This window comes from Schistocerca cancellata, chromosome 5, assembly GCF_023864275.1.
Source record: "Schistocerca cancellata isolate TAMUIC-IGC-003103 chromosome 5, iqSchCanc2.1, whole genome shotgun sequence".
In the NCBI taxonomy this organism is placed as follows: Eukaryota; Metazoa; Arthropoda; class Insecta; order Orthoptera; family Acrididae; genus Schistocerca; species Schistocerca cancellata.
The window spans coordinates 689,532,136-689,543,505 of NC_064630.1; the positions used below are offsets into that span (position 1 = coordinate 689,532,136).

The following is an 11,370-nucleotide window of genomic DNA, read 5'->3' on the forward strand; positions in this document are numbered from 1 at the left end:
GAAAAGGAAGGGTACCCATATAAATACGGATGGAGCGCCTGACTCATAGCAATGGCTGCCTGGTAAAGCTTAACTGCCAAGCTTACGACTCGAACCAAACTACTGTAGCTGTATCGTCATTCATTCGACCTAAATTGTGTCTCATATTACAATGGACCAACTTTGTTTCGATTTGGAGGTGCGGCCTAAAACTTTTCTCTCCCCTTGAATTTTGAGTCTCAAATTTCAGGTGCGGCTTAGATTCGAGTAAATACGGTACTGTTCGAGTGTTTGGGATCCACACCAGGTTGGATTAAAATAAGACCAAACAATTCACAGGTAAGCTGCTAGATTTATTACCAGCTAGTTCAAACAACACACAAATAATACGGATGGATCGGGAACTCAAATTTTGGAAACCCCTAACAGAGGGCAACATTCTTTTTGATGAATATCACTGAGAAAATTTAGAGAAGCAGCATTTGTAGCTGACTGCAGAACAATTCTACTGCCACCAGCACACATTTCATGTAAAGACCAAACAGATATGAGAAATTAGGGCTCATAAGGAGACACAAACAGTCACTTTTCCCTGATGCTCCCTGCACATGGAACAGGAAAGAAAGTGACTACTAGTGGTACAGGGTACCCTCTGGCACACAACTTAAGATGGCTTGATGAGTATATATGCAGATGTAGAGACAGTATTGTAGTCAGTGTTTGACAGAACCTTGGGAGGCTTGCAGTCAAATGACCTTCAGTATTTCTATCATCATCATGGGTACTTGCAATCAAATGACTTTACAAGTTGGTGTGCTGTTCTCGCGCTTTCAGAAAAGTATCATCCACACAATTCCTATAACATTAATATCAGATAAATGCAAGAATTATTGCACAACCAGCCTAACATCTCATGCAGCCACGTTGCTGACAAGGATAATACACTGAAGAATGGAAAAGAAAACAAGAGAGTAGAGTTATTTTCAGGTCTAAGTCTACTCCAAGTACCTTGACAGTTCTATCTGTAGCAGTGGGAAGTATGCGTCACATGGCTATGAACGCCCCACAAAAGGACGAAATTAATATTCTGTATATTTTGTAATTATCGAATTGGGCAGGAAAAGAAAATGTTGAGAAACTTTTAAAATCAGTTCAACAGCGATAAAATGTTGCTGCTTCTTAGCAGAAAAATCATTTGTTTGAAGTATAAAAACAGCTAAAAGAAGAAAATAAGTGTCATATTGGAAAAATCTGTCGAAGTTTTTGCAGCAACCATTCCAGTAAAAGTCAATTTCAAAGCACCAAGGCTTTGTCTTCACATATGTAGAATGACAACCGTTTAAATTTGTGTATCTAATCTTTTAAAAATTAAACAAAAAATTAAATATGCACTCTGCCAAAAACAGATGCCACATTTTCCGGTCTATCACATATCACAGAGTTTTAAATAAAAGATGTAAGATTCATATGAATTACTTGTTTTGTGTGAACAGTCCCCCCCCCCCCCCCCCCACACACACACACACACACACACACACACACACACACACACACACACACACACACACACACAGGCTATTTTCCTACTGATACATGATACATGTAGGACTGTTTTCATGGTATGTTGTTAACAATTTTGTCTGATATGTTAATCTTGATAATAGTGACAGACTGATATGAATTACTCACTTTGGGTGGACTGCCCTGCTTTCACTTTCTGCTTCATTACCACAAATGCATGTATGTGACAAAAGTAGGCAATGAGGAAGGGTCATCCACACAATGCGAGTTATTTATATGCTAACAGCATAGAAAGGTAACTTGTTAACAGTTGCATATGGCTAAAACATACTATTCTTCAACTGGGTGGCTCCACCTAACATTGAGGCGCATTACAGACATCTACTCAATACCACATTTGTTATTTACCTCAAATTAGCATAGCGCACAGGTGATCCTTTGTAAAATTTAGCCTTGAATTCTTGTAACAATAATTTTCATAACCCGAAATGTGTGATCTTTTCTTCTCAGAATACAAGAATGAATTTGAAAAGGCCGACCACATAAATTTAAAGTTTTAAAAATATCTCTCATAACCTTATAACAACTGAAAGCGAGACATCACACAAAAACCACAGCATGGCTACTTGTCTGGAATGCCTGGAAAAGACTGCTCTGGCTTCAGAAATAGCTATGGAATTCATTTTATGGCCCATCTACTGCTCTGTAGTACTTATAACCTAAAATCAGTCACTAAGAAAGAAATAATGTAACATGTTTTGTATCCACTTCGAAGTACAAATTGCAGAAATTTTATCTATCATGTTGAAGTCTGGCTGCTTTATAATAGCAGTTTTGACTTAACAACATTTATTTGCAATGTCAAAGCCTTACAATAGCACTTTCTTTATTGACCAGCTGACAATATTAAAGAATTACAGGTAACTCATTTACCAGTACATAAAAGTGTTACCAATGCCTGAAGTTTCTATTCCTGATTACAAAATTAACACTGCTGTGATATGAATATTCTTCTGTACTTATTTTTAGACAAATTTTAAAATGCCCATATGATAAAATAACACAGACTGTATATCTAGTCTTAGGTTTTCTCAGTGTAAATGAAGTTTTATAAGCCTTCCAAATATGTAATTTTCTCACCTAGCTGAACTTTGCATGATCATTAATAAGTGATTTATTTAAAGTAAAACTTGCTCTCATGCAATAAAAATTGGTGCAGAGAAATTCATAATTTGAACTTTGGAAACACTTCTAAATTCCTGGGAAATATTTGGATGAAAAAGAGTCGTCGACTTAAATTAATTTAAAATACATACCTTCTACATGGCAATTCCATTGCAAAATCATCAGATTCTGCCAAAGATTCAGATACCGTTCCCCAAATAGCAGCCTTTTCCGTTGCTGAACGGATTCGTTGCTTTTCACCATCCGACAGTGCAAACTGCACTTTCAAATTCAATGGTTTTTTATTGTTCAGTTCTCTGATGGCTCTTTCAGCTTGGCTAGAGAACACAGCATGAAATTTAGTTTCTAAACAGTCACAATGTTATGTTGATCATGGTTGTATTCTTTGCACTGCCAACAAAAATGTGTTCTTCAAATTCAAATTAATTGTAAAAAATTAAATCAACAAAAGAAATTAGTTCCTATAAAAACCACAGCTAAATATATATTCTCAACCAATAGATCACCACATTTACAAGGCAAAGCTACAAAACATATTTTGGCCTGGTGCATACCATGTAGATGTAACACATGTTAAGGAACTACAGAGATGTGAAACATACCTGTGTTTAGGGAAAACTATAAACGCCCAAGTCACATGCTGACCAGGGAGTGGTTCATGAATGTACACACTCTGTACATCTCCGTAATTGGAGAATATATTTGTTAGCCCCTCCTGAAAAAATGAACTGCACTTTGACATGGACTTATCTACAAATTCAAATGGAGTAAGTTTTATATACAGTCTTGCCAAAAGGGAAGTGGAAGTATATTTTTGACATATCTAGCAAAATAATTATCACAATCTTCAAGCACAACTTCAACATATCACTTTCTTCCATTTAACAGGAACAATATCTGGAACTACTATAATAAGTTTATCATAAGAATAAACCTGATGTAAACTAAACACCATGTATTCTTCAGCATTTGCTTGAATCTCATTGGATTTCGTTTCACGTGGAGCGATAGCCAAGCTATGTCCAGTACAGTCAACTATAATCATAAGGATATATTTTATGCTGTGTTGCATGCACACAGTCAGTGATAATACAGGCCAACAGCTTTACCAGCGCATTTAACTTTGACGGCACTGGCCAGCCAGCTGGACACACTAACCTGCAATGATGTGAGCAGTTGGGGAGTTCAGGCGTAAAAAAGATGAGCACAGCAACAATACAGCTTCGAATATCATTTCACTTTTAAAACAAATGAAATAATATTCATCAAAACACCAATACTGCATGCTTCTTAGGCTGCCAGACAAAAAGCATAAAATGCTCTTTTTCTCACCTCACATTGTAGTCTCATTGCAAACAAGAGTGATGATAATTCCCTACTTAAACACAGTGTAATTTTTCTGAGTGAGCTATGTAGGATGAAAAGTATACCGCAGGCATTTCCCCATATTAGTGAATACTGACGACACAGAAGGTACTAATTACAGTAAGTTGCCTGGTAATCTCTTAGCTCATTCCTTATCTGAATCCAAGAAATACATTTCAGTTCTGGAACTGTCATCTGCTGCATCAATAATGAGTTGATCAACAACAGAATCCAGGAAGCCACCCAAGTGCCACATTATATCCTCTTCTTTTATGACATGTCATTCTATATTCCATCAGCATTAGGCAGTGACAAAGTGACAAAACTACATGTATTAGTTCTAATGTCTGGCAGGTTAACAGTCTTGTTATTTCTCTCGACAGATCCCTTAACTTGGCTCCACATCAGTTCCATTGGATTCATATTATAATGGTACAGTGGCAAATGTAAAAATGCAGCATTTGTTTGATATGCTAGATGCTGTGAAAATGATTGTTTTTCATATTTATACGAAATCACACTGGATCAAGAGGGACTGTATCTGTCGTATAAAATAATGGACATAGTCCAAAGAAAGAGTATATGGTTTTTCACTTTTGTTCTAAAAATGAAATTGTTAGAAAAATTGGTAGAAGCTGACGTCGGGGAAGACCTGTTTGGATTCCGTAGAAATGTTGGAACACGTGAGGCAATACTGACCTTATGACTTATCTTAGAAAATAGATTAAGGAAAGGCAAACCTATATTTCTAGCATTTGTAGACTTAGAGAAAGCTTTTAACAATCTAGACCGGAATACTCTTTCAAATTCTGAAGGTGGCAACGGTAAAATAAAAGGAGCGAAAGGCCATTTACAATTTGTACAGAAACCAGATGGCGGTTATAAGAGTCGAGGGACATGAAAGGGAAGCGGTGGTTGGGAAGGGAGTGAGACAGGGTTGTAGCCTCACCCTGATGTTATTCAATCTGTGTATTGAGCAAGCAGTAAAGGAAACAAAAGAAAAACTCTGAGTTGGAATTAAAATCCATGGAGAAGAAATAAAAACTTTGAGGTTCGTCAATGACACTGTAATTCTGTCAGAGACAGCAAAGGACCTGGAACAGCAATTGAACGGAATGGACAGTGCCTTGAAACGAGGATATAAGATGAACAACATCAACAACAGCAAAATGAGGATAATGGAATGTAGTCAAATCGGGTGATGCTGAGCATATTAGATTAGGAAATGAAACGCTTGAACTAGTAAATGAGTTTTGCTATTTGGGGAGCAAAATAACTAATGATGGCCAAGGTAGAGACGATATAAAATGTAGACTGGCAATGGCAAGAAAAGCGTTTCTGAAGAAGAGAAATTTGTTGACATCGAGTATAGATTTAAATGTCAGGAAGTCTATTCTGAAAGCCATTCTGGAGTGTAGCCATGTATGGAAGTGAAACATGGACGATAAATAGTTTAGACAAAAAGAGAATAGAAGCTTTGGAAATATGATGCTGAAGATTAGATGGGTAGAGCCCATAACTAATGAGGAGGTACTGAATAGAATTGGGGAGAAGAGAAATTTGTGGCACAAGTTGACTAGAAGAAGGGATCAGTTGGTAGGACATATTCTGAGGCATCAGGGGATCACCAATTTAGTACTGGCGGGCAGCGCAGAGGGTAAAAATCATAGAGGGAGACCAAGAGATGAATACACTAAACAGATTCAGAAGGATGTAGGTTGCAGTAGGTTCTGGGAGATGATGAAGCTTGCACAGGATAGAGTAGCACAGAGAGCTGTATCAAACCAGCGTCTGGACCGAAGACAACAACAACAACAAAGGGTTCAAATGGCTCTGAGCATTATGGGACCTTTACTGCTGAGGTCATCAATCCTCTAGAACTTAGAACTACTTAAGCCTAACTAATCTAAGGACATCACACACATCCATGCCCGAGGCAGGATTCGAACCTGCGACCGTAGCGGTCACGCGGTTCCAGACTGTAGCGCCTAGAACCGCTCGGCCACTCTGCCTAGCTTACAACAACAAGAACATTTTCTTAATGTAAGAAGCCATTATTAACAATCTTTCATTAAATATCGATAATGAAGAAATTATATTTGAAATGAAAACAGGAATTCTGTGTGCCTATGGAACTAGAAACAAGAAAACTATGACCAAGGCGGGACTTTAAGCAGTGAGCCATGAACTGCACCAGATTATCAATCTACTATGCTACCAATTCTGCTATACATCCATGTGTATTTGAATCTGAACTGTGTTGAAGACTGTCCCTCGAAAAACTTCAAACCCGATTTTTTCAGTAATTTTTCTGTAAATTTATGAAAACATTAAAAACAACCTACTTCTTGGAACTTTTTAACCGTGTTCTACACACGTGTTTCACCACAGAGCAGGAAGCAGTCTCAGCCATTTTCACATTGCATATTAACAGTGCAACAATCTGAGCACAACAGCGTAGAGACAGTGACTAGAATACTTTGAAGTTTAATATTTTCAACATTTCGCGGCTCTGTCAGCAACTCTCTCCAACAGCAACTGCGGCTGTTATTAATTTAAAATTAACCTTGAAGTTTCATTTACCGTAACTTAGAAATGAGGTATCTAATACATAAGTAGGACCTACTTCCTAGAACATAACAACAGCGGACGTGTGCTACGGCTTCTGACCAATCATTGCATTTGTGTTTGTTCAGATGAGGTTTATTCTTATGATGAACAGATTATATACATTACGAGTGTGGAACACTGCCTGATGGGTACAGGGACTGCGAGCAGTCGTCTTTTATGCTGGTTCAAAATTTTTATTTTACTACGATCTGTTTCAAATCATCTAGTGACTCATTTTAAGATGGTACACAGTTTTGTTGGTTGATTGTAGCATTAGAGAGGTTATGTAAAGTTAATGGCATCCATGAGTTTAATCGTAATTCACTTATGTTTTCCAGCCACATCACGACACTACACAAAATGCCACAAGCAGCAATTCCTGCTTGCTGGCAAGTTAGTTAATGCTGTGACATGACTAGAAAACAAATTATGTTTCCCACAGTATTATGTGACTCTGAATTAAACTTATGGATACCAGTGCCTTAAATGGCCTCCACAATGCTACAATCAATTAATGTAAATGTTAATTATTTGAAAACAAGTCACTAGGCAATTTGAAAGTGGTCATGTTATTATAAGAATTGAATCATAACAAAAGGTAACTGGTTGCAGTTCTTACTGTAAAATCTCAAATATTTATAAGTTCCCAATTTTAGCAGCAATGAGACACTTGCCAATAAAAGACTTATAACTACTGTTTGTGAAACTACAACAAATTGAAGTTCACACGTCAACAACAAAAATTAATACCTTATTTATCCCCACCGGTACACTGCCAACGTAGACCTTGAACGGTCCTTTACTGCGGGTACTTCTGAAACAGTAAAACAACTATGAACAGATTAAATACATTCTTTTTAATTCTCTCAGTAGTATCATTTGGAAATTAGAATATTAACCTCTTCCTCCATCATTCAAATGCCACAAATTCAGCTAATAGGTCTAGTGTGCAAAATGAACTACAGAGATCTACATATATAAAGCCAAGGATTAAATGAAGCATTCAATAGTTTTGCTACATCACAACCAAACTCAACTTCCAACCTAACCAAGGCCTTGGGCTATACTACAAATCAGGCGGTCACAACAACACAGTCGTAGTAAACTAGCATCTAAATGTATTGTGAAATGTACTACTTATAACTTGTAATACTTAGAACTTAAGTTAACCCTGCCCCTCATATCTTTCTCTATTGTCATTGCCACAATAGGTGAAGAAACAAAATAATTACGAAGTGGTCAAAATCTCTCTTACTATTAGCCAGCCTCAAGCGGGAGTGCTCAAAAGCGACCGTAACAGTAACTGCACTTTCTTCACACGTTGTACAAGGCATAAATCTAAATACTGAGTTTTTTCACCTTGCCCACGGTTGCTGGATATGGTCCATCCTCGCCCCCGGTCCATCGATGTATGTATTGAAAGAGCCATCAGTGAAGTCATGAGACATTGGGTCCCAATCGTCCATGTCTTCTAGATACGAGAGGGGCAATATTAAAACACTGTATATTAAATTATACAATCTTACTTACGCAGTAAACACATCTACCTTCGCCACAAAAACAACGTGCAACGAAAAAATATTTTACAGGGCTTCCACCACGCCTTACAGCTCACAATTTCTGTTACACATCACCTCAATCTCTACAACACATGCAATTACCACACTTCATGCCGCCAATCTTCCCCCTTTTTCAAACAAGGCAACAACCACTGTCCCCCCTCTCGTATCGTTGTTCAGGAGGTATACCACAGATTCACCTGCTCTGTGGCACGACCAAAGATGTTGAGGCGGTCAGTTCAAATAGTCCGGTTACGCAGCCAGCGCGCTTTCAATATTTATTGACAATATTAATTTGACAGACCTTCAACATATTTCAGCAAGCCACTTACCATCAATATTATTGTCAATATAGTCAGCTGGCAAAGCGATTTTACAACGCTAAGGTGTCGAACACCCAAAAGAAAGCGTGTGCCAAAATTATATTGCTGTAAGAAGAGAAAATAACGAAAAGGAGGAAATTGGTCAGATAATGAAAGACAAAGAGGAGCAACTTGTCACGTGTAAACTTACTGAAGTCAGAATCACGTTCCTGAAAAATTTCATAAACTATTTTTGGACCAGTCCTGGATCGCTGTCGACGAGAATTTAGGAGCAACTTCGAGCTTTTGGCGACATGGAGGTAAATTGAATGCTTAAAGTTTACTTCTGTAATATCAACAAACACATTAAATAAAATTGTATGGAAAGTGGAGAAGCAATTATATTTGCCTGACAGAGATATGCTCTAATGTAAAAGATTTTTTACGCTTTGTGATAATTTGATAAAACTGTTATGCATTTTGCAGACCTCTTACTAGTCATTGCAGATATACGAGGCATTTTTAGAAGTGGAAGACTTTTTCCAAACAGCTATGTAATCAACCAACCTATAGGCCTACTATATTTTGAAATTCATAAAGTCAGTAGTTTCACAGAGAATCCTCTGATGATTACAATAAATTGGAATATACAATGATTACCCTTGCATAAGCCTATTAAAATTTTTTGTGTTAAAAGACGACTTAAAAATTCAATATGAGGTAGGATACAGTCAAACAATGCATACTAACACCATGTGGGTGGTTCATGAAGCTTTGCCAGTATCTGAAAGAACAATATTGCCAAATCATCAATATTTGACCTCACATGATCAGCAAGTACTGGAAATACTGAGAATATTTTTAGGGCCATTAGTGCTGCTCATCAATATTTTTGGTACTGACAATACGTCAATATGCGCCATGGTCAGCAGATATATCGACTGTTTGGCAATATTATACTTAGTTAGTTGGTTGCGTGCTCCATTGACCAATCACACGGTATGGTAGCCATTATCATCTGGAACTTGCTAAGTGCACAAGAAATGCACATATGAAATCCCATTCCTTTAAGTGGCACAAAATGCATATACTATATTTATAGATTTATTTATTCCTATTCAAGGATTCATCTATGGTATAGAAGGAATTGTCAAGGTGGTACGATTTTAATTTATTTTTGAAGCTATTACTGCTGTCTGTCAGACATTTTACGAGGGCCGTTCAGAAAGTAACCTCCGGTTGATTTAAAAAAATACACCAAGTTAAATAAAAATATTTTAATATATACATCTTACAACTACCTCTTTGCACTATTTTTCTACATAGTCTCCATAGCGATTGAGGCACTTATCGTATCTCTTCACAAGCTTTGAAATTCCTTCTGCATAAAAATCACCCGCTTGTGCCTGGAGCCAGCCTGTGACCGCATCTTTGAGCTCTTCGTCGTCATCAAACCGCTGTGACCCGAGCCATTTCTTCAAATGCATGAAGAGGTGATAATCACTTGGCGCCAGGTCTGGGCTGTAAGGTGGATGGTTGATAACGTCCCACTTGAAGGACTCAAGAAGGGCCGTTGTTCTGCGAGCAGAGTGAGGACGGGCGTTATCGTGCAAAAAAAACGATACCAGAAGTCAGCATACCACGGCGTTTGTTCTGTATAGCCCGTCGTAACTTTTTTATTGTTTCACAGTACACGTCTTGATTAATGGTCGTACCACGTTCCATGAATTCAACCAACAACACCCCTTTGGCATCCCAAAACACCGTTGCCATCAGTTTTCTGGCAGAAAAATCTTGCGAGGCTTTTCTTGGTTTGGTAGGCGAATTTGAATGTGCCCACATCTTTGATTGTTCTTTTGTCTCAGGGTTCACGTACTTAATCCAGGTTTCGTCACCGGTCACGATTCTGTTTAACAATGGTTCTCCTTCGTCCTCATAACGTGACAGAAAGTCTAATGCAGAGGCCATTCTTTGAGTTTTGTAGTGGTCGGTAAGAATTTTGGGCACCCATCGTGCACAGAACTTACGGTAACCCAATCTTGCTGTCACTATCTCGTACAAGAGAGTCTTAGAAATCTGTGGAAAACCAGTAGACAAGTCCGACATTGAGAAACGTCGATTTTCACGAACTTTTGCATCAACTGTCTGAACGAGTTCGTCAGTCACCAATGATGGTCTACCACTCCTCTCTTCATCATGAACGTTTTCTCGTCCACTTTTAAATAAACGTACCCATTCACGGACAGCTCCTTCACTCATAACTCTTGGTCCGTACACGGCACAAAGCTCACGATGAATAGCTGCTGCAGAATATCCTTTGACTATAAAAAACCTTATGACAGCACGCACTTCACATTTGGCGGGGTTTTCTATTGCAGCACACATTTAAAACCGCCACAAAAACTAAACTACCGCAGGTATGACGTTCACTCGACCACGGCTTGATGCCGACTGACCTGTTGAGTGCGTGAACGCACAGATGGCGTCGTTACTCCCCCCACAACCCGCACTGTGACCGATCGGAGGTTACTTTCTGAACCGCCCTCGTATTTCATCTGGTAATTTGTCGAAAATTTTTATAGCAGCATATTTCTCCCCTTTCTGTGCCAAAGATAGGCTCAGTAAAGGATAGTGTAAGAGTTTCTTTTTTCTGATATTATACTCATGAATGTCACAGTTGTTTTTACACTGGTCCAAGTTGTTGAGAACAAATTTCATTAGTGAGTAAATGTACTGTGAGGTTGTTGTAAAAATTCCTAATCTTTTAAAAAGATGCCTACAAGATGTGCGACTGTGAACCCCACACATTATTCTAACCACTTTCTTTTGAGCAGTGAATACTTTTTGTC

At 38.1% G+C, this 11,370-nt stretch overlaps 1 protein-coding gene across 3 annotated transcripts in view; it reads right to left on the reverse strand.

Annotated features, from left to right (window-relative positions):
• LOC126189027 (uncharacterized) overlaps positions 1-8,374 on the reverse strand; it is a 212,922-nt gene extending 204,548 nt beyond the window's left edge. The window contains exons 1-5 of one of the 3 annotated variants that reach the window (XM_049930859.1): positions 8,208-8,374; positions 8,020-8,128; positions 7,411-7,474; positions 3,288-3,400; positions 2,817-3,002 (exon numbers count right to left, since the gene is read on the reverse strand). In XM_049930859.1, the coding sequence (XP_049786816.1) occupies positions 2,817-3,002; positions 3,288-3,400; positions 7,411-7,474; positions 8,020-8,126 (470 nt within the window). In that variant the 5' untranslated portion in view covers positions 8,127-8,128; positions 8,208-8,374. Of the gene's footprint in view, positions 1-2,816; positions 3,003-3,287; positions 3,401-7,410; positions 7,475-8,019; positions 8,132-8,207 lie in introns of all 3 variants that reach the window. The other 2 variants (XM_049930858.1, XM_049930857.1) reach the window with 2 other exon arrangements.
• Between the last annotated feature and the right edge of the window lie 2,996 nt (positions 8,375-11,370).